Here is a 27594-nt window from a genome sequence, read left to right on the forward strand (position 1 = left end):
CGGTTTCCCATTTCTTGAAAGTCACGTGGCAGGAAGTAGTCTGGACGAAGCGGAAGTAGCATGTGCCGGCGGAGGGGGCGGTAACCGGAACCCGGAGGGAAACGCTCGTGGAATCGGCCCCAGGTGGACCCCAAGATGAAGGTGAAGATGCTGAGTCGGAACCCGGACCACTATGTCCGCGAAACCAAGTTGGATTTACAGAGAGGTGAGACAAGTTAGTAGAGAGCCCTCCAGCCTTGGGTCTGGCCTGGGCTTCCCACGAGTGAAGTTGGCGGGGAGACTGGCGGTCTCGTAGTGTTCTTTCACTGCTCCGTTTCGCCAAGGCAAACTTTTTACAGATCAGGCCAGACGGGACTGAGTAGCAGATAACTTCCCCAGAAGTCCTTTTAAAAAGAACTTTCCCAAGTGGTCTGTGGGCAAGTTAGCTGTATGGAGAATGTTTGAAGCTCCCCTGCCCCTCTCTCGAATTGTTTTCAGGTTCCTGCCGAAAAGTTCAAGTTGAATGAGCCAAACTCGTGGGTTGAAGAATTTAACAATTAAACTGACTTCTTAAAACCTTTCCGTTTCCCTAACTTCTGGCCACTTTACTTCTTAAAATTACGTACATCTGAATGTAGGAAGAGACAAAGGTGAAACCTAAAGCCATCAGTTTTATCAACAACTCTTGGAATTGGAAATAGTTAAAATAAATTTAGTTTTACTTACCTTTATTGGCCTGTTCCCTCATTAACATGGTGACTGCTTATGAATTAATCATATAATTGCTCATGATACTTAAATCACAAGGGACCAACCATATGTGAACAGACTATTCTAAATGAAGAGAATAACAGGTTCAAAGGCCTTTAGACAAAAATGAACTTGGGGGCCGAGCTATCAGAGTTTGAGTAAGGGATGAGTGATAGAAGAGGCTGGAACAATATTTCATCATTTTAATTGAGCACTGGAGGTTATTAACATATTCAAGAATTGCTATGAAGTAAATACCTATTCAGAAGATGTTTACAGATTAAGTAACAAGATGGTAATGTTTCTAATATGCATTAGGTTATATCACTTGGATTTGACATTTCTATTTCTTGAACCTGGTCCCATCTTCCTCCCTAGTTTTGCTAGTCATTACTTTTCTCACAATTACCTTATATTTATCCTTGCCAATCTGAGTGTGTTTCAGGCATTCTCTTAATGCAGGAATGAGTGAATGACCGGCTAGTCAAAGAATCTCAAGGTTAGAAGGTGATGAGTTATCTGACCTTGGTGTTAAGGGTCTTACTTATTTTTTATAACAACTTTCTATATCTTTATACTTGATGATGAAAGTGTTAATAGCAAAATGGAAAAATAGAAGTATTGGAGCTCAGTAAAACAAAATAAGGAAGATATTTGCTGTCTTCCTTTATTATTTTATTAATATTTAGCTGTTATTTCCTTGTAAATTTTGTGCAGTATTGAAATGCTTGAGTACTTTGATTCATTGACCTAGGGGGGAGGACATCAGAGAATCTATAGTTTTAAAATTCCGTTGGCTATTCTGATACATTGGTTAATATACAGATGTATGATAAAAACTTACATAAATATATGTCATGTGTTTGTCAGCTATGGTATCCTTGGTGCTTGTGACATACAGCAGATGTCCCTGTATACTTACTGACTTGTTGACAGAATGTATGAATTTAGAGGTTGGAATGATTGTAGTGATTTGAAGCCTTTTATAGAAGACATGAAATTTAAGCTGAATATTTTTAAAGCATACATAGGGTTTATTTAAGTTAGGATGAAAGTTGGAGTACATTCTTGGTGGGAAGAAATGATTTCTACAAGTATTCGAGAGTGGGAAAGGTCAAGGCAGTTTTAGGTGACAATGAATAGACCAGATTGGCTGGTGCCAAAAATTGGAGTTTCAAAGTTACATGAAGTTGGAGAAGTAAGTTGGGCCCATATTGCGGAATACCAGAAAGGAGCTTGAAATTAATGCCATTGGTTCAGAGATCTCTAAAACTGATATATTGGGCTATTCATTGTGGAGTAGAAAAAACAAATAATACTTCAATTTACATTTCTTTTCTTAAAAGATAAATTAATCTTTATTTAGATAATACTTGCATTGGCACCGATATTGTCATTTCAGCAGTATGTTGAATAGTCACTTGATGCATCCTGAGAAAAGACTGGAGGCTTGACATGGTATGTATGCTTGCTTCTACCTTCAGAATAGTGCACCATGCTCTACATTAAGTGGGGGATTTTATTATTTTAAATAATAGAATCTTTATAGTAATTTATGAAATGATGGGGGGCGGCCATAAAATCCATTTTTCTCCAGAGGTTCCTTGGTAATATATGGCAGAGTTCTTAAAAGAGTTGTGGAACATAATGATGAATTAAGCATTGTAAAATTTGCTGAGCTTTTCTGTGGCTGTGAATCCTCGGTAGGAGTTTTTTCCAGTATGTCTGTTTTCAATAACACAGTACCATGGGTTAGCAAGTTCTGCCTGTATCTTTTGCAACTGCAGTAGCAATTAAAACCAAATATTGTAATTAAAACCTTTGAATAGTATTAGATTGAGATTTTGAAAAAACAGCATCTTTAATCACATGCTCTTGCTTAATAAATTCTGTGTGTGTGTGTGTGTGTGTATGTATAGGTGAGCAGCAGAGATCTGCTCAAAAACTCCTTTCCTGATGGGGCATACAATCAAAAGAGTTTAGAGACTACCAAGAGTTTGGTAGGGAGACTTTGAGAGTGTTTGAGCATGGGAGTGACATGCAAAAAGCTGTGTTTTTAGAACAGTGAATCTGGTGATAGTGTAAACTGCTATTAAATAAAGTAGGGATGATAATACGGTAGTTCAAGTATAAAGTAATATGGACCAAAACTAAGTTACTAGAGGTAGGAAGAGAAAGGGAAAAATGAGTAAGAAGTGTTTCTGAGAGAGTATAAGTAGGACTGTAAGTTTTGGCACTGGGGAATAAGGATGATGGATTCATAAGCTTGATTGAATGTTGAATATAGCACTGTCAATATCAGCATCTCACAAACTTGTAGAGAATTTTTATAAGAATGTATTTGAGCCAAACTGACAGTTGCTGGAAAGCAGGATTTCAAATGCTCAGGAGAATGACATTTTTGCAGTTTCTTTTATATGTTTGAAAAAGATTTTGTGCTCTTTTGAGAGTGGTTAAGCGTATTTCAAAGGTGTGTGTTAACCCAGAAGCACAGAAACAATGGAAAGAGCTTGCTTAAGGCAAAGATGAACATTTTACTAAAGAAACTATATGCCAGAGGTATAATTACCTTCCATGACCTGTCCATTTCGGAATTTGTGATCGGATCACCCTGTGAGGTTGCTTCTGTAGAACCTCTTTTTCATCCACAGATCCTTTGACAGGGAATCAGAAAGAAGAGACAGCAAGGTGGAGTCATGGGGTGAGATGATGGGTTTACTTTTAGATATTCAGAGTATTAACTGTGACAGCGTGTTAGACAGCATAGCATAGTAGTTAAAAACATTTATTCTGGAGCCAGATTGTCTTGGTTTGAATCCTGACTCCATCACTTCATAGACAAGTTACTACTCTGTGCCTCAGTTTCTCCATCTATACGGTAGGAGGTAATAGTACAACCTAACCCATAAGGTGCTGTGGAGATTAAATGAGTTAATACAAGGTATCAGCCCCCTGGTTGGTGTGGCTCAGTGGATTGAGTGCTGGCCTGCAAATGAAAAGGTTGCCAGTTGGATTCTTGGTCGGGGCGCATGCCTGGGTTTACAGGATAGATCCCTGTTTGGAGGCCTATGAAAGGCAACTGATGGATGTTTCTCTCCCTTTCTTTTGCCCCACCTTCCCCTCTCTCTAAAAACAAATAAAATCTGGACTTCTAACCAAGATGGTAACATAGGTAGATATACTTTGCTTCTTTGCATAACCAAAAGAAGGACAGAAACAAATGTAAAAACAAAAAACAACTAGAACTGCCAGATAATCAAACCGTATGGAAGTCTGACAACCAAGGAGTTAAAGAAGGTACATTCATCCAGACTGGTAGGAGGGGTGTAGATGGGCAGCCGGGGTGGAGTGGGTGCATAACAAGGCAGTGGACTGGGTGGGACTGGGCAGACGAGATAGCGGCCAACAGACTGGGAGGTCCCACTTTTGTGTGAGGATAAACTGGGGAGTGAGAGAGACCATGGAACCCAGGGTTCCAGCACAGGAAACTAAAGCCTCAGAACCTCAGGCTGTAAAAAGCGGTGGGGGTTGCAGCAGCAGGAGAAACCCCCAGCATCACAGAAGAGTTCATTGGAGAGACCCACCAGGTCCTAGAACATACACAAACCCACCCACCTGTGAGTCAGCACCAGAATGGCTCAATTTGCTTGTAGGTAGCGGAGGAAGTGACTGAAAGCAGGGTGAGAGCCAAGCAAGCATCACTGTTCCCTCTCTGACCCCTCCCACACACACAGCACCACAACACAGCAAAGTGGGGTGCCCCACCCTAGCAAATACCTAAGGCTTCACCCCTTACAGCATAGCAGGTACGCTGAGACAAAGAAATATGGTCCTAATGAAAGAACAGATCAAAATTCCAGAAAAAGAACTAAATGAATCAGATGCAGAGTTCAAAACATGAATAATCAGGGTGCTCACAGTCATGATTGAATGCAGACGAAAAATAGAGCAAGAAGTGAAGGCTGTGCAAAGTGAAATAAAGCAAAATATGCAGGGAACTAACAGGGAAGGGAAGGCAACTGGGGCTCAAATCAACGATTTGGAGCAGAGGGAAGAAATAAACATTCAACCAGAACAGATTGAAGAAGCAAGAATTCAAAAAAGTGAGGAGGGGCTTAGGAACATCCAGGACAACTTTAAACATTCCAACATCCGAATCATAGGAGTGCTAGAAGGAGAAGAAGAAGAGGAAAAGCAAGGAATTGAAAACTTTTTTAAACAAATAATGAAGGTAAACTTCCCCATTCTGGTGAAGGAAATAGACTTTCAAGTCCAGGAAGTTCAGAGAATCCCAAAGAAACTGGACACGAGGAAGAACACACAAAGACACATCATAATTGCATTACCCAAGGTTAAAGATGAGGAGAGAATCTTAAAAGCAGCAAGAGAAAAGGAGTTACCTACAAAGTAGTTCCCATAAGACTGTCAGCTGCTTTCTCAAAAGAAATCTTACAGGCTTGAAAAGGCTGGAAAGATGTATTTGAAGTCATGAAAGGTAAGGCTCCACACCCAAGATTGTTCTATCCAGCAAAACTATCATTCAGAATGGAAGGGCAGATAAAGTGCTTCCCAGATAAGGTCAAGTTAAAGGAGTTCATTATCACCAAGCCCTTATTCTATGAAATGTTAAGGGACTTATCTAAGAAAAAGATCATAACTATGAACAGTAAAATGACAACAAACTCACAACTATCAACATCCAAACCTCAAAAACACAAACTAACCAAACAACTAGAACAGGAACAGAATCATGGAAATGGAGATCACATGGATGGTTATCAAGGGGGAGGGCGAGGGGGGAGAATGGGGGAAAAGGTACAGGGAATAAGAAGCATAATCGGTAGGTACAAAACAGACAGGAGGAGGTTTAGGGGAAATGGAGAAACCAAAGAACTACCTGTATGACCCTGGACATGAACTAAGAGGGGTGGATGCTGGTGTGGAGTGGTGCAGGGTGGAGGAGGATAAAGGGGAGAAAAAAATGGGACAGCCGTCTCATAGAATAATCAGTAAAATATACTTAAAAAATAAAAATAAATAAAATGTCTTAAAATTACTTAAAAAAATATATCAGGTGTTTGCCAGAGTGCCTGGCACAAGGTAAACTCTTTTTAAAGTAAGTGAACAAACATGGAAAGTGCTCAATAAATTGTAGCTATAATCATAATCACAACAGTGTTTGTTACTGCAGTGATTAGCACTGGAGATTAATAATGTTCCTTGCCCCACTGGTTGCTTAGAATTCAGTTGGGCAAACGTTTATCATGCACTTGTTTTGTGCCACGCACTGTGCTAGGCATAGGAGTACAAGTGAAGAATGTAATGGAAGCCCTGCCTGTGAACGCTTACAAGTGGTTGAAAGGAATGGTAGGACACACAAAAGGAAAAGCTGCCCTGACTGGTGTGGCTCAGTGGGTTGGGTGTCCTCCTGTAAACCAGAGGGTTGTAGGTTCAGTTCCCACTCAGGGCACGTGCCGGGCTTGCAGGCCAGGTTCCTGGTTGGGGGCGGGTGAGAGGCAACTGATTGATGTTTCTCTCACAAGTTGATGTTTCTCTCCTCCTCCTCCCTCTCTTCCCCTCTCTCTAAAAATAAATAAATAAAATCTTTTCTTAAAAAGCAAAAGCTGTGTATATATAGGGTCTAAGTCTTTTGCAAAATATATGCATTCCATGAGTTTTTGGCAATTTTGGAAAGTTTCTGGACAGGAGGTCTACTTTTGTGTTATTTACAGTGCTAGGCATAGAACAGCAGCTTACTGAATAACAAGTTGAATGATTAGTTAAGGAAGACTACAGGAAATATTAAATGTGAATTGTTTTTATTAAGAGGAGTCATTTTTATTTCAGTTCCAAGAAACTATGATCCAACCTTACATCCCTTTGAGGTCCCACGAGAATACGTAAGAGCTTTAAATGCTACCAAACTGGAACGGGTGTTTGCAAAGCCATTCCTTGCTTCCCTGGATGGTCATCGAGATGGAGTCAATTGCTTGGCAAAGCATCCAAAGAGCCTGGCTACTGTCCTTTCTGGGGCATGTGATGGAGAGGCAAGTGTCACTCTAAATGTTGATATTTTAAACTAAAAATAGTTATATTACAAATGTTCTTTAGTTTTGAGTTAGTGAGTTTTAATTGGTTTGATTTCATTTTTATATGTTGTTTTCTTTTCATTCTCAAGGCTCAGTAACTTCTGTTGTTTCTTTTCTAAACCCAAGAAATTAAAAATGTAATAGTTTTAGGCCTAATTTGATAGTAAATAATAAAACATGTTTATAATAAAGATTTTCAGTGTGAGTTTTATTAGTAACAGGATGTTAGTAATGATTCAACACTTATTTCCCACTCTGGCAAAGAAAAAGCTTTGAAACGCTTTAAACCAGAATCAATAGAGTATTTAACAGATTGAATGTTCTGCTTGTTGGTATACTTATCCTTAATGACTGCATTATTTTAATCCAGAAGATTTTGCCTTTAGCTGTCTGGTAGAATGAGTCACAGCTTTTTCAGTGTCGAATTTATTTTTCTTGGGCTGTAGTATTTCTGTGCCTGAACATTTATATTTAACAGCTTACTGACATTTCCTGGTATACCCCATCATAGGTTAGGATATGGAACCTGACTAAACGAAACTGTGTCCGTGCAATACAGGCTCATGAAGGTTTTGTTCGAGGAATATGTACCCGTTTTTGTGGGAGTTCTTTTTTTACTGTAAGTATAATGCAATTAAGTTATTAACTCTCTTCAACATATATAAGACTGGTCTAATGGAATATTTTCTGAGTTTATTTATTTCTTCCAAGGCTCTTGTAGAATTTCACAATTCAAAATAACTTACTGAAACCTTGAAAAAGAACTAGTTTTTTAAATGTAATCCAGCCTTCCCCATGCTATTGTATGTAATTTTTGAATGAGTAATTACTTAATGTAATAGTGAAACTAATATCCTGTAGGGTACTGAGAAGTAGGATTAATGCAAGGTGAGGCTAGAAAGGTGTTTTATTTATTCTGGAGGATTTTCAGTGCTAAGAAAAAGTAAATTGTACCGTGTCAGGGTCGTAAATCTTTGAAGAAATAAATTATTGTGTGTGTGGGGAGGTAAGATCTATATAGCATAAAGTTTACCATTCTAACCATTTTTAAGTATGCGTTTCAGTGGCATTAAGTACATATCATTGTGCAACCATCACCACTAGCCATTTCTAGAATTTTTTCATTTTCCCAAACTGTAACTCTCAGGCCTTAATAAATGCTGTTTCACTTTGCATCTGTGTATTTGACTATTCTAGGAAACTCATATTGGAGGAATCATAATATTTGCCCTTCTTTTCTGACTTACCTCACTTAGCATAATGTCCTTAGGGTTTATCCATGTTTTAGAATGTTTATCCATGTGTCAGAATTTTCTTTCCTTTTTAAGACCGAATAATATTCCATTGTGTATATATACCACATTTTGTTTATAGATTCATCCATCAGTGGATATTCGGATGTTTCACCTTTTGGCTTTTGTGAATAATGCTGCTGTTAATATTGGTGTATAAATGTCTGAGTTCATTGAAAGTTTTTAACAGGGGAATGGCAAAAATCTAAGCTGTGCTTTGACATGATTAATTTGACAGCAGTGAGTGAACAGTTGGAGGCTGTTTTAATAATCTTGTTAAGCAGTGATGAGTCAACACTGGGTAGTGGAAACAGTGGAAATCTGTAGGTTTAGAAACATTTTGGAAGTTTGACAGGCTTGATAACTGTGGGATGCCTAGGAAGATGGTACTTTCTGTTACAGAAATGGGGAAGCCAGGAGTGTCAGAAACAGGCGAGGAGAGTGAGATTGGGAAGGGTACAGTGTGATGAGCTGGGCTGCTGTGCGCTATTCCAGTGAAGATGTCTCTCGGACCTTTGCAGATACAGACCTGGGGCTCGGGAGGGAGGTCCGTGTTAAACTTGGAAGCATCCATACAGAAATAACTATTGAAGCCATGGTATGGCATCACTGGGGAGAAGTGAGGTAGAAAATACAGAAATCAGAGATGTCAGGGAACTAGCTTGAGGGGTGCCCACCTCCTAAGAATGGAGAAACTCTGGGAATAGCCAGAGAACTGGAACCTGTGCGTGAGCTTAATGTCCCAGAAGGAAGGGATAGTAGGTTATGTGAGCTACTATGAAGGATGATGAGAATGAAGACTGAGAAGAATATTTCAGGAATGTAGACCTGCAAAAAATTGAAAGTTAAAGGTCCTATAATTCTACTCGTTAGAAGTTCGATGTGTATCTTTACAAATATTTTGACCTATCTGCAACCTTTCGTGTCTCTACAAACACTCACCAACTTGTAAATCTTTCTTCTTCTTTATTCGGAGGTGGTTTTTCAGAGAGCAAGTTGAGTAGCATGCTGGGTGCAAAAACAGGGAATAATGAAGGAAAGAGATGACATGTGGGAAACCTGAGAGCTACCTTTAAATATTCGAAAGATTGTCTTGTGAAAGACAAAAACGGACCGGTTGTTTCATATGGGAACATTAGGAATAGCTGTTAATGTTAACAGTAAGGAAAAACTTATTTGCTGTCAACAACTAAAATAGGCTAACTTGCAGAGCATTTAGTAGCTTTTCTTTAGAGGGGTGCAGAGAAGTTTCGTGACCCTGTACACATGTGTACGTTGTAGAAGGAGTTAGGAGGGAAGTTGGAGCAGCTACATTCTTCCAGTTGGTTCTTCTTCTGGATATATTGAGTAGTTTAATATTTCAGTCAGAGGATTTACTACTTTTTTAATGCTTACAAATGAATAAAAGCTGAAAATGTTTTACATTCACTATTCATTTCTCCCTTTAGATATTTTTTAAGTAATGTGTGCCTGGCTAGAGATGAGACGCATGTGAAAACTACTTACACTGGCATAATTTCAGCACTTAATGTTTCAAAAAATGTTTAATGTACAGCATTGCAAAAGACAAACCTATATTACCTAAATTTCATAGTATCTGTAATATCCCATTTTGTGGTACCAGCAGGTCCTCCTTCGGTTCACTAAGCCTGGAGACGAGGTATTTCTAGCCAGGCAGATTCTTGTTTGGTTCCTCCATTCTACCAGATGTTAAACCTTTCTCAGGATTATGGTCTGCCGAGGCTTGTGCGCCAATAGACTCGTACAGAGTAGCTCAGACATTTACAAGGAGGTTCAGTCTTGAGCTGGCAGACCCCGTTTATCAAAAGCTTGATTGAAAGAAACAGTTTTCAGGGAGGGTGTTCCTAATAACTGTTTATCCTGTCTTCCATAAATGCTGAAATATCCCATTGGGTCAAGCCAGATTAGCCAAGACCTTGGTACCTTGATTACATTTTACTGGCTCCTAACACTGGTTTCCAAAGTTGAGTTTTGGTATGATGCCAGTAACTTAGATTCAGGTTGTTAATAAAATATAACCCTATTAATAAATAGGGTTGCCTGTTAGCATCCTCAACAAAAGAATTCCTGTCTGACCTTAGTACCCAAACTTCTTTCCTGACCGATTATCCTATTCTGGTATCACAAGTACAGTGAATTGTTTTGTAGGAAGTGTTTCCCTTTTTGAATTTGCTGCAAAAAATAGCTGATTTTATGCTCTTCCTACAGATAAAATACATGTTTTTAAACCCAAATCAGGTTATATTAGGCATTCTGTTTTGTAGCTTGCTTCACATAATATCTTGAATATATCTGCCACATACCCAAGTCTAAAAATCCGTAGTTTGTTGTCTTGCCTTGATTTGAGCTAAGGTGCCAACAGGTGTACCCATCATTGCATCTGCACATCCGTGAGCACAGTGAAAGGCACATGAGGTCTTTACTAACATTATGAAAATAGTTTTAACCTCATGGACCTCTGAAAATTTCTTAGGGTACCTCGGAGCTCTGTAGTTCAGTTTGAAAACCCTCTGCTCAGTAGTTTCTAGACTTTTGTGTCAGGCGAAGAAGGACTTTATTCATGCTAAGATTATAAAAATGTCTCCTCTCTAGTTCTTTTTTTTAATTTTTCATATTTAAAATTATCTGGCATTTTATTTTTATGTCAGGCATCAAATTAGTTCAGCTTTTTAAATGACCACTGGATATCACAAGCTCATTTTATTAAAATCTGTTTTTCTCCCTAATTTAAAATGCTATCCTTATTGCAATATGCATTTTCTGCCATTAGATATGACTTAACTTTGTTCCTACTCTCATTTGCTTTTGTTCTACTCATGCTTTTTTATTTTTAATTTTATGTACTATATGTATTTGTTATAGATCTTTATAACAAGGTGAGATAAATGCATGAATAATTATACTGGACAGATACCATCTGTGTTATTTTTAAAACTGGAGATGTTTGTAGTTTGATGTATATGTTGGCAAGTATATACTTTATAACAGTTGTCTGTTATTATCACCATAACAAATGCTTTAGGTCGGTGATGACAAAACTGTGAAGCAGTGGAAGATGGACGGCCCAGGCTTCGGGGAAGAGGAGGAGCCACTGCACACAATATTAGGAAAGGTACAAAAATAAGTTGACCCATACTTTGTCTATTAAAAATCTTCTCTTTTCAAATTATTTCATAATTTATCTTTCCAAAAAAGATGTAAATAAGAAATTAAAGACTTTAGACTGTAATAATTGACCTGTTTTAATCAATATTTAATGCAGTTTTGGTCCTCTGCAGCTAAAGAATTTGAACAGTTCTTCAGTGTTTGCTGTAGTTGGGTTCAGTTCCTGTTTTTAGCTAGAGGGTGCAGTGAGACATTTCTCTGGCAAGGCCCTTGGGGGCATCTGTAAGGTAAAAAGATCAGAAAAAATAATGCTTCAGTTTCTGTCTGATTTATATTGTCATAGATCTTATACAAAGCTTAGAATGTCTAACTTGACAGAATCCTTTAAGAAATGAAGAAATGTAATAATATGGTGATGCTTTTTGTATAAATCTCATATTTCTTAAAACATTATTCTGCATATCAGATGATATGGTTTAGTTATAGCTTAAGTACAGTTCAGAATGTTTGGTTACCCATGTTTTATAATGCTTACGTTTGATAGTAAGCAAAGTTGTAAAATTAGATTTAATCTTTAAAAATGCCTTTTTAAACTCACTTTGTAATTTCACTAGTATAGTCAGTATGTATTTAGGTGCTGTTTCTCAGGTTTCAAGAAGTTCTCAGTGTTCTTAAAGGGACGTGGAGGCGGGGTATGAGTATGAGGTAGAAAGATCCCTGTAGGTGGTAAAAAAAATGGCTGGTGATGTCTGAAACAGAACTGGCTTCATACTTGCAGAATGTTTTTTCTCTAGAAGTTCCAAAAGTTTTTTGAAATACTTAGTCTTACCTCTTCCTTTGTGGTATAGGCAATTCTAATTGTGAAAAAGTTTGTAGGACTTGCCTTTATGAATAGAAAATAATTAAAACCTGTAGGTGCTGCTAAAAGTTCTTAAAAGCTTAAAGTATTAGCTAAATACAGGGTCCAGCACAAATAATGCCCCCTTTTTATCACAAAATCTTTTAAACTATAAATAATCACACCCATTTTATTACCCTGCCAACCTCACTGGAGCAGGCCTTACTTCTGCCAGACCCTGTGTTCCCTCTTGTTTGCTTTGCAAACGGTTTTTACGATACAGTACAAGGCAGACTTTAATTTGGACCTGACTAGATTAATCACCTATTTTAAGTGGATAATTCCAACCTTATAAGATTTTACTGCTTTTAACAATATTAGCATCTACCCTCAATGGTTTTATTTTTTTCTCTAAATTTTAATCCACTTGTTATGTATGTGTTTCTGTCCTGGGAGTCACATGGTAAATGTGGAATGAAGTTTTTTAGAAATTACTTTTGTATTTCATTAGATCCTTCAATAACCCAGGGATGATTTAAAAATTGCTTCAGTGATATGTTTTCACAATGAAATGCATCCTGTGTTAGCATTTCTTTTTATTCCCAAAATGTGTGGTAGGCCGAATCACTCCTTTGGGACTGTTTTCTCCTTTAAGGGCTTCAAAGGAGTTTCTTTGTGAACAGGGATTTTCTCAAAAAATATAGAGAGAGAGAGGGAGGGAGGATGAATATATTTAAAATATTATTCTGTAGACTTGAAGTAGTAATGAAAGATCATTTGTAACAGTCGCTCTGCTTTTAAAGACAGTGTATACAGGAATTGATCATCACTGGAAAGAAGCTGTTTTTGCCACGTGTGGACAGCAAGTAGACATTTGGGATGAACAAAGAACCAGCCCTATATGCTCAATGACCTGGGGATTCGACAGTATATGTAGTGTTAAATTTAACCCAATTGAGGTAATGTTTCCTTTTTGAAATATATTTTACTCTTTGTTTCCTTATTATTTAATAATTTCAGCTCTGCGTAGGAAACTTTTAAACATGTGATACAGTTTTTCTGAGTTTTCATTGTGTTTCTGGCCTTTGGTCAATTTTCCGGGTTATATCTGAGTTCTGACACCCTTGGTGAGATCTCAGCTTATTTGTCCTTGGGTCAGGCCCGGACACCAGTGTGAGCCCTGCTAGAGGAGGGTGTGTGCTTGTGCTCGGGGTAGGACTCGCACACACGCTGTGCTGCGGCACTCCAGTTTGACTCCCGCCTTCAGCACTCACACACCACCGAGTATGTCATGGTACCTTCAGGGCAGTGTTGGTTTTCACTCTCCTGGAGGTCAGAAGAGGGGGAATTGAGCATTGTTTTCTGTATTTATTTGAAAGTGGCAAGGGCACCAGAGCTTCCTAATAATACACTTGATTATTGTACTTCATGTTAAGTAGTGACATTTTTCTTTTCTAAGAAGTATGCGCTGTGATTCCTCATTCTTCTAGGTGTGGGGGAAGAGGTGGAGATAGGCTGCTACTTTATAGTCGGGTCTGGGTTTAGGAAAAGAGGCTGCCCTGCACACTAAGCTAGTCCTTGGACTCCAGATCTTCTCAGGAGCTTTTTCTGAACGTGTAACTAGAGGCGAACTCCTTGCCCAGAAGACTCCAGTGGAGATGCTTTTTCCTATAGAAAGAAAAGGAAATTGCGGCACATGTAAGCTGATTTAAAAGTTATCGGGACATTATCATGGTAGATAGTATAAGAGAAAATCCTGATTTGCAGGTTTTATACTCTGGGAGTCCCACGCTGACAAGAGGGAGGGTAGAAAGGCCAAGTGAAAGTGGCAGGGTATAAAAATTGTATGCTGTTTGGCACATGAGGTGCCGTCTTGTGATGTGCACTTGACCTTGTAGCACCTCTGGGAAGTCAGTCAGAGGATACTCTTCCTGCCCCTAGCGTGTAACCTACTGCCAGCGTGCCTTTGACCTTTCACAGTCCAAACTTTTTCTCTATATTTCTTTCTTTATTTTTAAAATAAGATTGATTATATCTTTCAGTGTACTTCATAGGTTTGTTGTGAGTGTAAAATGTGATAATGTACGTGAATATCTTTAGGAGGTGCTATTCAAGTTTAGCATGTGATGTTATTACTATTTAAAAAACAAAAAGCAGCCCCTAGCTGGGTGCTGAGTTGGTTGAGTATTGTCCCCATATGCCAAGGGTAAGGGTTCGATCCCTTGTCAGGGCACATACAAGAAACATCCAATGAATGCATAAATAAGTGGAGCAGCAGATCAATGCTTCTCTCTCTCAAATCAATAAATTTTTAAAAATTAAGAACAGAAGGAAGACAGATACTGATTTCTTCTCTGAGGGAAGATCTTCTGTTTCTGTGTTTTGGTGAACATCTGTGTCAGGAGAACTGATGGGGCAGCTCCAAAGTGGTAATCCTTGGTGATGACCTGACAACCATGGTTTTCAAATTTGCGTGGGTCATCACTGTATTTGTTCAGCTGTGTGTGGGGTTTTACTTTTTTTTAACCTTATGAACTTGACTTAGTGGTAAAAGCAAATGGTGTGCACGTCTCATCCTGTATTAAACTTAATGGAAAGGGCGTGTTGCTGTGCACAAATGGAGTGTATTTGTCTCCTCTAGTTATTAGTAATAAATTTTCTGTTAAAATGTTGAACCTAGAATTCTAATAAAGCCAAGTGTTTATACTAAGCATTGCCAAATTTTACAGTGTGGAAGTCAGTTTTCAGTCCAGGTGGAAGTTTTGCTTTGCTTACTCAGAGTCTTTATATCTAGAAATTGAAACTGGTCAGACCTCAGGGTGATAGAATGAAACACCAAGAAAGGTTGAGAGGAGTCACTAACTAGGAGAAAGTCTCAGAGAGGAAGTGATTTAAAAGAAGAGTTTTGGGGATCATGATGATGTTTTATTTGAACTTTGTACACACGCAAGTAGGGGCTGGCCATACAGATACTTAGTAAATAAGCCTTGTTCCTCTTACATTTGCAGTAGGAAATAACTAGTAGGCAGAAGCCAAGAGTTACTTAGTGTCAGGAACTCCGAGTGTGGAGGAATGGTGCTACAAAGCAGAGTTCAAGGCTCCACTGTAGTAGAGGGCTTCTTTTCACCAAACACCAAGGGTTTTGTAAGTACCTTGCACGTTTATAACTGGCTTAGAAATACATATTTGAAACATCGTGAAACAATTAAACAAAGGACAGGTCTAATTTATACAGAGTTAATATTCCCTGAGGATATGTTTAACTACTAATAAAAGTAATAATTTATAAAATTAGAAAATACTACCATATAGATATTAACTTTTAAATCATACTACCTAATGTTGCCGGTTGCAGTAAAATTGACAAATTCCCACATTACAGTGTATACTGGCACAATTCTCTGGAAAACAATTAGCCCTAAATACCAAAAGCAATAAATTTTTAAATGTTTTTTTTTTGATTCAGTAATGCCACTACTGAAATTTTATCTGTAGAAAGAGAAGAGCTGAGTGTATGAAAGTGTTTATTAAAGTGTTAATTATAATACTGAAAAACAGAAGACAGATGGAAGTTGAATGGATAAGTAAAATATGTTCTGTTATGGAGTACAGAACTATCTGTACACTATCATCATTGGCATCTAAAACATAAATGGGGATTTAACAGGGAAAATATTTAGGTTGTTGAGATTATGAGTGATTTATTGTATTCTCTTAAAATGGACTTTAATGCTATAACTTTGCATCATATGTGTAAACATTAAGGGTAATTAAATCAGTTATTCACTGAATGGACATGGTTTGCTGCCAAGCCTGGCTTTAACTGGTGATTGTTGTACTTATTTTTAGACATTTCTCTTGGGAAGCTGTGCTTCTGACAGGAACATAGTACTATATGATATGAGGCAAGCTACTCCTCTGAAAAAGGTGAGTTTCTGTGTATCTTCTGCTCTGTACTATTGTTAATGCATTCCTTGGTGGATTGAGTGACAGAATATGGAGCAAATGCTTCTTCAGAGTTAAAACACATTTTTTTCATAGAGATGTTATTGGAACATATAAATTTGCAAAGTGATCACAGTGACATCTGCTCAGCTCCCTATTACTTTTTAGAGACCTGCATTTACGCTTGGTACTGGATCCTAGTCATCTCTGTGGCTCCCATAATGCCAGTTGTAGGCATCTGGTTAAATTGAAAGTTCTTTAATTAAAAGTATTGCATCCCTTCACTTCAGGCCCATGATCATCATACGGCACATACAGTATTCCAGAAAGTTTTATAACTAATTTACTTAACTAGCTTTATTTATTCAGTTACATGCTGACAGGTACGAATTTGGCATTTTGTTTAGGCAAACACTGTCCTGTTCAAAGTGACAGATTTCCCAACAGTGCTAAGCAGTCATTCCAGGAGTTCGCTTTCAAAGCTAACACAACCTTAGGCTAGCTCTAAAGGGAGAGAAATATTGTTGGTAAAGAGGAGAGTGCTAACAGAAGAATTGTGAGCATACCGAAGGGCTAGACGTCATTGATGTACCACGAGATCATTGTCAAAGAGTCCACATGTGAAAAAAAAAGCTTTTATTATTTTTGTTGTTCCCAAATCATTTTATAACATGTAATAAATTTAGACATCTTAGAAATAGTATATATTCACCCTGTCAGGTGTGGCTCAGTGGTTGAGCACCAGCCTGAGAATCAAAGAGTCTCCAGTTTGATTCCCAGTCAGGGCACATGCTGGGTTGTGGGCCAGGTCCCTGGTAGGGGGCACGCAAGAGACGACCACACATTGATGTTTCTCTCCCTCCCTGCTTCCCTTCCCCTCTCTAAAAAAGAAATAAATAAAATCTTAAAAGAAGTAGAGTATATTCATTGAAGTCTGAACTTCATAAATATGGTAACCTTTCCAAAGTGCCACTTTTATCATTTTACTCACTCATTGTCATGTAGTGGAAAGATCTTACATGAGCTTTGGTTTTAAACTTTAAGTGGATAACTTAATCTGTGTTCCTCCTGTAAAATGGTGGTATTAATAACAACCTTGCAGCATATTGCTGATAATAAAATATGGTACTTTAAGCAGTTAGCAGAATGCCAACATGAAGTACTAGTTTAATAAGTAATAATTTCTGCACCACCACCCTCCTGCCCCTGCATTTTCAATTTTTAAATGGTGACCCAGTACTTTTAGTTTGAAGAAAAGAGTTGCAGCCTGGCTCTCAAGCCCTCCAAAACCTGGTCCCAGTGTGTATTCCATTTATTTACCTGTTTTAGTGGTAAGGAAACATAAATAGGGGTTGTCACATGCAGGTCCCCTTGATGGATGCAGAAATCTTTCTGCTTTTCTTTGTTCTGTCTAGTAGACTGTCCGTGTTTCTTTCATCCTTTCTCTCCTAAACGCAGTAGTCCTCAGTCAGATTTTACTCTTTCACCAGGTGTATTTCTGGAGATGTGGGAGGGTCATTTTAGGCTCTGCTACTGGCATTTAACAGGTAGGTGCCTGGGAGGCTGAACATCCTGGAGTGGACAGTCACACACCACAGAAGGTTGTCTACCCAAAATGTTCTTGTTGAGAGAAGCTCTGTGATGTACTGATTCTTCACAGGTTAGCTCCAGTCATGCCTGTCTTTTGAAACTTCTCTCTTTTAACTCTGAACTCACTTTTAATTTTGCCTCTGATTTGATAATTACTTACTGCTTCATTGTTTATATTTTAACTTTGTTATATATGTCTTATTTTTCTGATTATACTATAAGTTATTTGAGGTCAGGGGACTATTTATTAAATATTTTTATATTTTTCACTATTTACCACCATGCCTGTGTGCTCAGAAAGCAACTATTAATTGATTTCTTCTCATGTTGCACTGAGCACATAATAGGTACTTACTAAATATTTGCTTAAGTCAATGACAAAAAAGGAAAGGAAAGGAAATGGGAAATTTATTTTAGAGGGAGTTGACTTCATAGTAATAGGTTAGTATATGCTTCTTTTCTCAGGTTATCTTAGATATGAGAACAAATACACTTTGTTGGAACCCTATGGAAGCTTTCATTTTCACTGCAGCAAATGAAGATTACAAGTAAGTTTCCCTCCTTAAAACTTATTTCTATCAGAAATGGCTCAGTTGTATGTTTAACTAATGAAATGTGTTTCCTATATAGAATTCCTTCATGTACGTGAGAAAACTCATTTGTTTTGCTAGAATACACATACACACATGCTCACACACGTTTCCCAAGTTGAAGAAAGTTGAAGAAGAGCTTCATTAGAAAAGTATTTTCAGTTTTCAAAGTGATACAAATGAGGAATTGTCAGCTGTGACCTGTGGACCAAACCCTGTCTGCCACCTGTCTTTGTAGAGGTTTGTTGTAATACAGCCACACTCAGTTATGTACTGACCGCGGGGGCTTTTGTGCTGTGGTGCCTGAGCTGAGCAGTTGCAGCAGAGACTGTGTGGCCCACAGGGCCCAAAGTGTTTATCTGCCCTTTGCAGAGAGAGTTGGCTGATCTCTGATGGAGACCGTATAGCGGCTGAACCATGCATGTTTCAGTAGAAACTAAAAACATCTGCCTACAAAATCTGTAGCTCTTCAGGTAGCTGAAACTCATGAAACTTACTAGCATCAGTACAGTGCTATTAACTAAACTACAGACTTTATTCCGTCCCCAGTCTAATGTTCTTTTCTGTTCTAAGATCCAGGGCAGGATCCCTTGTTACATTTGATTGCTTTGTGTCCTTAGTCTGCTCAGTCTTTGACTATTCCTCAATCTACCCTTGTCTTTCATGACCTGAGTTCTCTTGAAAAGAACTCACTTGTTTGTTATTTTGTAGATTGCCCTTAATTTGGGCCTAACTGATGTTTCTCGTTATGATGCATTTTTGGTAAGACTACCACAAAAGTGATATGCCCTTCTTGGTGCATGGAATCAGTGTTACATGATGTCAGTATGTCCCATTACTGGTGATGTTGACCTTGGTCACTTACGATGGCATATGCCAGGTTTCTCTGCTACAAAGTTGCTATTTTTCCCTTTTGTAATTAACACATATTTGGGGGAGATAACTTTGAAATCATGTAGATATCCTGTTCTTCTCAAACTTCTGCTCACCAATCTCGGTGTCTGGAAGTGTTGTGATGTTAGGAACCCGGCCACAGTAGCACTGCATTGCTGTTGTCCCTTGTCCGTATTGGCTCATTTGAAGCACTCGCTCTTTCAGCTGTTCATGAAGAATTTTTAAACCTCGGCAGTCATGCATCTATTGTTCTTACCAATTGTGCGCAAAGTGTAGTTTTCTAATTTTAGCACACTCTTTGAAAAGCTGTGCTCACTCTTATGTATCACTGATAGGAGTATAAAGTAGTGCAACTTTGTTAAAAATCAGTTGTCAACTCCAAAGTGTCAGAAGTGTTCATGCCTTTGGACTTAATATTTCTATGTACAGGAATCTATCCAGATTCAACTGAAATCATCTCATTCAGTCAAAGATGAAGGGAGAGAAATTCAAGTATTGGCATTTCATTTAAGAATTACTTATTAATAAATGAATTTAAACAAATTATAAATTATTTTAACTCATTTAAAGAAACTATTTTAACCATTTAACCATTATTTAATGGTTAAATGTTTTATAATATGCTACATGAAATACCAGAATACAGAGTGTCATATAATATTATCTAAGTTTTATTAAAGTATACATTTGATTTTCATGGTAAAAAGATTAGAAATAATTACACTGTGCTGACTTTCTCTGGGTGGTAGAAATAAAGATAAGTTTCGTATTCTGTACTCGTTTGAAATTCCTGTTTTCTACAAGGAGATTTGTGTTTATAAGGATAAAAGTGTGTAAGTGTAATCTTAAGGAATAATGAAACAATTGGTGTTTTTCCCTCTCTCTTACTTGCTGTGTGAAGAATTGAGCTATTTCTTTAGACGCGCATTATTTGGCTCTCGGTGTCACCTTCACCGGTGTCCCTTAGTACTGCATATGCTGCATTGTGGAAGCTTGTATCTAATAACTAAAAATCCTTCTACAGCCTGTATACTTTCGACATGCGTGCACTGGACACCCCTGTAATGGTGCACATGGATCACGTGTCCGCCGTGCTGGACGTGGATTACTCTCCCACGGGGAAAGAGTTCGTGTCCGCTAGCTTTGATAAGTCGATTCGAATCTTTCCCGTGGACAAAAGTAGAAGCAGGTATGTTACTACCAGTAAACCATTTGTTTTTATTTACTTTTTCCTGGCCTAGATCATCGTTTGTCTTTGTTGAAAGGTCGTTTGGTTGTGTGTGTTTGGTGGGGCTCACACCCTGGCATTGTGACTTGGGTACCAACTTTCACTGTATCGTCTGTGGGTGAAACATCAGCCTGCTGGGCAGTTCCTTTCATTAAGCAGGATATTGTACTCATATAATTTGTTGATGTGAAATTTTAGCATTTGCTTTAGGGCAAAGCCTTTTATTTTAGAACAGTTTAGTAAACTTTTTAAAATAAGGACTTTATTTTATAGCAGTTTTAGGTTCCTAACAAAATTGAGGAGAAGATAACAGAGATTTCCCATAAACCCCTCCCCCACACATCCCTAGCTTCTCCCCCATTATCAGCATCACTCACCAGAATGGCTCATTTGTTAACCAAGGATGAACCTACATTGACACATCACAGTCACCCCAAAACTAAATCTGTAGTTTACCTTAGGGTTCACTCCTGGTGTTCATTTTCAAAGGCCTGTAGTGTCCTTCCTCTGACTCAGTGTCTTTCTGTTCCGTCCGGGCCAGTACTCAGTGCCTCAGAGTGAGATGCCTAGGGTGCAGAATCAAGGGCTGTGCGGATGTCAGCCCTGCACCTGCACAGCCCTGAGAGCAGGGCCTCTTTCAGAGTTTACACTACAGGCACCTCATTTGCTTCACCCTAGTCCCAGCCCTGTGTTCACCAAAACACAAAGATCTTTCAGACAGACTCTTGCGAGTCGAGCAGTTCCTCCATACCTCTTCTGGTCATAGCCAATCTGCTGCTCTCTGGTGTTTTTACTTAATATAGTTGCATTTTTCTCCTCTCCAATTTGAGAAAGCCGTGTGAATTCCTAAAGCACAATGTATCATCATTGATTGCCAGCAAATAGTTGTCATTAACACTGTGTATCTGATTAAGTCAAAGGCATACTGATTGGAGTGTTGGGTGACTTTGATATTCATTCCTTTCCCAAATCTTCATTCCATCATCTTCATCGTAGAACAACTGGTGTTGGTTTCTAAATGGCTGTTGCAGTTGACTTGATACCATTCAAACTGTCATGAATGGTTGTTGGGATTATTCAGTCAGGCCCAAGGCAGGGCTAATAGTTTACATTCTTCTCACCTTTGGTAAATATTAAGAATCAAGAGAATATGGCCCTTCATCATTTCTTCACATCAGAACTTCCAAGGTAGTAGGACAGTATTTTCCCAACAGAATGGATAAGTAGACACACACAAGACAAAATAGTAAAGAAACGAAGAAAAAGTAAGAAATGGAACTGTTGAGGCACCTGTAATCCCAAGAGCCGAGTAGCTAAATTCAGTCTGAGTTTTTCCAAAGCTAATGTGGACATCTAAATGCAGATCTCGCTAAAGAGCTCAGGTTTTTCTAAAATTGTATGACGTGACATGTTTTACACCCCATTTTCAGGGAACTGTCTGCTGGTGTCATTTGGAGGTTTTAGAGTATGTCTTACTTCCTGTTGGGTTTAGACATAAATGGTATTGCCTCTGACCTTTGCCTTCATTTGCTTTTGAAAGCTGGTTCTAGTTTGTTTCTGTGTGGTCTGCTACAGCAGACCCCTGTTGTTACAGACGTCAAATGACACAGGCAGTGCTTTGAATGATCTATGTCTTAAAAGCATTTTCCTTTGAATGACCTTAAAATTGTTAGAGTGTACTTTTCAAGTAAATTTTGAGTAGGTTGTTTTTAAAAGTGCAGTTAAATAGATATTAGTAACTAAGCAACCAAGATTAAATCAGTGGCATTCACATGGAGCAATTAGTTTCTGTCATATGTATGAGCAAAAACATGCCTAGAAATTTAAAACTCTGCAGAGTTCACCAGTAAGGAGGATTCTAAGTTGGTTAAGTGACTAACCGTTGGATTTGACTGGTCTAATATATGAACAGGTTATTTTTAGTGGTTACTAATGCTTGATTGAATTTCCTGATACTTAAATTCATTACATGGCTGTAGGAAAAAAGGGGTCTCTTAAATATGTAGAGATTGTAAGAATTGAGTCTTGTAAAAGCAGAGCATTGGGAGGATAAGAATAAGCATTCTGTCTCATCTGTTTTCATTTTAATAGGTTGTTCTTTCTAACCATTTCCCCACTTTTAGAAATAATTCATTTAAGAGCTCAAAACGTATCTTTTAGAAACTGTAAAAGACTAGCTTTGTGAGTGGACCTCAGAGATGCTTTCGTCTAGACGAACTCTGACTCGGTCATCATGTATAGGATTTCTGCTGCTGTGCAGCGAGCGTGCTGAGCTTACTTCCTGTCTCTCAAGTAGTCTGCATTTTGAATCATTTTTAATCCAGATATGGAAAATTTATTTCTCCAGAAGTCTCTTCCTTTTTGTTTTTTTTCTGGCCTAGTCTTTTACTTGCTTTTTAATGCTCTTCTTCACACTTCCCAATATAGTATCTTCCATGAATTCACTTAGCATGTTTCACAGCCTTTCCAAATAGGTCTGGTATCTGACCTCTCTTTTATTAAACGATTCTTACATCAACTCATCAGACACTTCTCTAGCCCTCCCTTTCATTTCACACTTGTTAAATCAACTCTCACTTCAGTTAATTAAGCTTTTTAAACAATTTGGCCAAAATAAAAATCAAGATATTAGGATGAACATATCAGGATGCATTCCTTGAATTCCATTGCATTTATCTTGTTTTCCTGTAAAATTTAAAAAAGAAAGGATGACGGTTGACCAGAATTGATTTGGAGGGTGGATGGAAGCTTATTGAAAACAATCCATATCTTACTGTTACAAACATCAGCTTCAACATATTTTACTTGTTTGATATGCCTTCAGTTGTTTTTTTGGGCATCTAGTTTTGCTTTGTTTATATTTTTCTTACTGGATTGTAACTTCTCTGAGGACAGGAATAATTTTTAACTATCCGGCATATGGCATAGAATCTTTTTAGTTTGCTTCAATAAAAATACATTAAAATGAGTTTTAATTTCTCTTATACTCTCTTAGGACTCAAAAACGGTATTCTGACATTTGGTAGGAGTGGTTCAAGAAAATGTGTACCCGAGTGAATCCTAAAGGTTTTAACTGAATTCCTCTTCCTAGGGAAGTGTATCACACGAAGAGAATGCAACATGTCATCTGTGTCAGGTGGACTTCTGACAGCAGGTACATCATGTGTGGGTCCGACGAAATGAACATTCGTCTCTGGAAAGCTAACGCTTCTGAAAAACTGGGTGTGGTAAGAGACCCCATTTTCTTTCATGTGGTTCTATTGGATATCATTATATTGTAAAGAGAATTTGTTTGAAGTGCTTTAGGTATTTTTATCAAATAGCATAATTGTAATAAAAAGAAATGTTAACAGCAAAACACACGAGGCTGTAGTGAAATTTACCTTCTTTCATGTCGGAGGCACCTTCAGAAGCCTTTGTTAATTCACACGTTTGATAGTAATTTGAGCCTTGATTCTTCCCGCTTCCCTCCAGGTGGGGTGAGATGTAGTGACTTTTGGAAGCTGAGAATTTAGAACACCCATTTCTTTGGACAGTAATCTCGCAGATTAGAGGCTGCAGTTTTCTTCAGGGTCTTTTAATATTTAAGACACAGTGAGCACTTGAAAAAAGTATAGGAAACTTCAGACTTGAAAAAGATTCAGTGAAAATGTAAGAGATGTCATCATTGGCCAGCTGTCTCTAGGTTGTGGAGTTACGGCTCTTTTTGTTTTGTTTTTGGTGTTTTCCTAAATATCTCATGTTTTATCTAAGAAATATATGGCGTGTTTATATCAGAAACATTAAGTTTAAGAAAGAAAGGTTAAGGGTGATTTATTTTCTGCTTAGCCTTGGTAGAAAATCACGAGATGATAAGCAGTAAAGACAATTCTGTTTTAGGTTTAATGATTGCTAAGTATTATTCCCTGCCCTGGTTTCACTTCATCATTAAATGTTCTTCTAAATCTTACCATCTTTCACATTGTTTAACCAATGCTAGTTATTACCAAATTGAACACTTAATCTTTTCTTTTTTTTTTTTAGTATTATTTCATTGATTATGCTATTACAGTTGTCCCATTTTTTTTCTCCTTTTTATCCCCCTCATCCCTGCACCCCCCTTAGTTCATGTCCATGGGTCGTACATATAAGTTCTTTGGCTTCTCCAGTTCCTATACTATCCTTAACACTTCCCCTTGTCTATTTTGTACCTACCATTTATGTTTCTTATTCTCTGTACCTTTCCTCCTCCATTTCCCCCCTCCCACTGGAGGGCTGATAGCCCTCCATGTCATCTCCATTTCTGTGATTCTGTTCCTGTTCTAGTTGTTTGCTTAGTTTGTTATTGGGTTGTTGGGGTTTTTTTAGGTTCAGTTGTTGATAGTTGTGAGTTTGTTGTCATTGAACACTTAATCTTTTCTGTTTCAGTGGTTATTTCTACAAAAGTAAAAAAATTAAGTGATTAATTTAGGCGGTTCTCTGGGTTATTCATGCCTAGGGAGGGTCCAGCTCAGTGCCCACGTAGGCCTGTTCCCCTCGGCACAGCTGCCTTCCTTGCTGGCATTTGCCTGCATGATAGGCGTGTTGCCCGAGAGCAAAGTCAGGGCCAAGTCTGGTGCTACTGTCAGAACCTTGCAGAGGGTTGCATTTTGGGTTGCATATCATAAAAGTGTAGTTTTGGGTCCTTCTAACTTTGTTTATACTGAAGCAAAACAAAGGACACTATGTTCATTAAAATATCAAAATGCATTTTTGTTTTATTTTTTTCAGCTTACATCACGAGAAAAGGCAGCCAAAGATTATAACCAGAAGTTGAAGGAGAAATTTCAGCATCATCCTCATATAAAACGTATCTCTCGTCACCGACATCTACCAAAATCTATCTACAGTCAGATTCAAGAACAGCGCATCATGAAAGAAGCTCGGAGGCGAAAGTATGTTTTGGGCCATTTGACTCTATCTCAGTACCTTTCTCTAATTCCCCCCTCGTTCCCGTGTCACCAAAAACAAACCAGAAACCTGCCTTTCAAGGGAATAGTTCATGTGCTATTTTACTTTGATGTGTGTTTTTTTCCCCTACTAAAGGGGGAGCAACAGCCATATAAGATTTTGAGAATTTTTTTTCAATTATTTTGTTGTTCAGTTACAGTTGTCTGTATTTTCTCCCCACCCCTCCCCCCAACCCCCTCTAAATCCACCTCCCGCCCTTGCTTCCACCCTCAGATTTTGAGAATTTCTAATACCTTTTTTTGAGACTATGTTTAAAGGACAATGAAAAAAAAGGACAATGAAAATTATTTTTATCAAAATAAAAAATGCCTCTCATACTAGAGGACTATTGTGAATAATGCTTTAAAAACGGTTTCTTTATTATATTTTTTAAAGTGTATTTTATTGATTATGTTATTACAGTAGTCCCATTTTTTTCTCCCCTTTTATTCCCCTCTGCCCTGCAACCCGGCCCCTCCCCCCCCCCCCCCCAAGTATCCCCCCGCCTTTGTTCATGTCCATTGGTCATACATATAAGTTCTTTGGCTTCTCCATTTCCTGTACTATTCTTAACCTTTCCTGTCTGTTTTGTGCCTACCATTTATGCTTCTCATTCCTGGTACCTTTTCCCCATTCTCCCCCTGCCCCCTCTCTGCTGATAACCCTCCATGTAATCTCCTAAAAATGATTTCTAGTGTAGCTAGAATATAGAAATATTATGTGCAAAGAACTCATAATGCACATTTCTTAAATAAAAATTTTTCTAATATGCTTCATCATAACATTTGGATCTAACAGTTTTGACTCTAAAGCACCACGACTATATCCCCTGTGGAATAGTCTTTGCAGTTCTTGACTTCATGCAAAGTATTATAGAAATTCTAAAATGGAGCTCTTTTTTTAAAAATTATACTATACAAATGATTATTATTTTTGCTATATTTGAATAGATGTTGGGGTTGAGTCCCTTTTAAATATTTTATCAACTGTAGCACATTTTTTTAACTTACAAAAGACACTGATTTGTAATAAGAGAAGTAGTAATTAGGTTAATGAAAGTTTGTTTTTTCTATTTTTTACCTAATCTCATTGTGAAATCTTTTCTTTTTCAATGAGTAGTTTTCCAGTGAAAGAAAATGCCTTGTCTTTTTTTGAAAAAGTCTTCGTTTGTAAACTCGCTAATTTTTGTGTGTATTTCGTCTTACTCTAGGGAAGTGAATCGCCTCAAACACAGCAAGCCTGGGTCTGTGCCCATCGTGTCGGAGAAGAAGAAACACATAGTGGCGGTTGTAAAGTAATCCTTGGTGTGTTCCTGCCAGTGCGATGTGTGATTCTTTGTTACGTTTCGATTTGCAAACTCTACAAATAAGAAAGCAGTTAATCCTTTAACACCATGGGTTTGAACTGGCCAGATTCACTTAAATGTGGGTGTTTTTTTTCTTTCTTTCTTTTTTTTTTCCCCCAATAAATACACAGTTGGCCCTTTGTATTCCCAGGTTGTGCATCTATGGATTGAACCACCAAGGGACTAAAAAAGTATTTTCTGTCAAAGGCTGGGAATCCATGAAAATGGAGGGCCGACTGAAGTTACACGGATTTTCAACTGCTCAAGGGGCAGGCACCCCAACCCCCATATTCTTAAAGGGTCGGCAGTATTGGCTCTAGTGTAACAGTTTAGTTTTATATGTGTAAGCCTTTATTGTTGCTCATTTTAGCTACCCTGAAAAATTATCTTTTAAAGGTGGCCTGGTTGATAAGGCTGTCCAACATTATATCCTTGATCTACTTTCTTATTTCATTGAAGTGTGCAGAGTTTTTGCAAACTTATTTTTACTGTTAGAAATTACAAACGTACTTTAGCTCTGATCTATCATTGTAGACACTGTACAGTTAAATTGACATACAAGACCAAACATCTCTTGTGTTACCTTTAATATTATTTGAGTAATTATTGCAGTGATTCTTCCTAGGATTTCACATAACATGTAGAAAAATTATGTCTGTACATTTTTCAGTACATTTTCTGTGCTTTATATTTGGCTTGTTGAGACTTTAAAGATGATCAGCTTGCATTTATGTAACTTTCATAAATGATAACTTAGGGTCAAGTCACATTAATAAAACATCATTTTTCTTAGCATTGTAACCATTTCTGCTAAATAATTTCTCTTCAGTCTCAGTCATAAATTGTTCTGTGTGACATAGGTTGGGTTTGTTTTTTTAAATCATCAGCTTAGTAAACTCTTATAAATATATATAAACCTAAATTTTAGGAAATTTTAAGTAAAGACACTTTTAAAAACCC

The 27594-nt window shown here is 37.9% G+C and overlaps 1 protein-coding gene across 1 annotated transcript; it reads left to right on the top strand.

Moving 5' to 3' along the window:
- The first annotated feature begins 36 nt into the window (after positions 1–36).
- DCAF13 (DDB1 and CUL4 associated factor 13) lies at positions 37–27435 on the top strand. The gene is made up of 11 exons (XM_028533838.2): positions 37–205; positions 6577–6776; positions 7330–7437; positions 11154–11243; positions 12878–13033; positions 15924–16001; positions 18075–18157; positions 20118–20282; positions 23413–23548; positions 25071–25234; positions 26500–27435. Exons 1-11 carry the CDS (start codon positions 136–138, stop codon positions 26585–26587), a joined length of 1338 nt encoding a protein of 445 aa, XP_028389639.1. The 5' UTR covers positions 37–135; the 3' UTR covers positions 26588–27435.
- The last annotated feature ends 159 nt before the right edge of the window (positions 27436–27594 follow it).

This window comes from Phyllostomus discolor, chromosome 7 (genome assembly GCF_004126475.2).
Source record: "Phyllostomus discolor isolate MPI-MPIP mPhyDis1 chromosome 7, mPhyDis1.pri.v3, whole genome shotgun sequence".
Taxonomy (NCBI): domain Eukaryota; kingdom Metazoa; phylum Chordata; class Mammalia; order Chiroptera; family Phyllostomidae; genus Phyllostomus; species Phyllostomus discolor.

Excerpts from the sequence above, each read along its gene's own strand:
- DCAF13 (XM_028533838.2), top strand. The coding sequence starts at position 136 with ATGAAGGTGAAGATGCTGAGTCGGAACCCGGACCACTATGTCCGCGAA. Across the intron at positions 20,283-23,412 it reads GTGGACAAAAGTAGAAGCAG|GGAAGTGTATCACACGAAGA; the intron begins GTATGTTACTAC and ends TCCTCTTCCTAG. Across the intron at positions 23,549-25,070 it reads CTTCTGAAAAACTGGGTGTG|CTTACATCACGAGAAAAGGC; the intron begins GTAAGAGACCCC and ends TATTTTTTTCAG.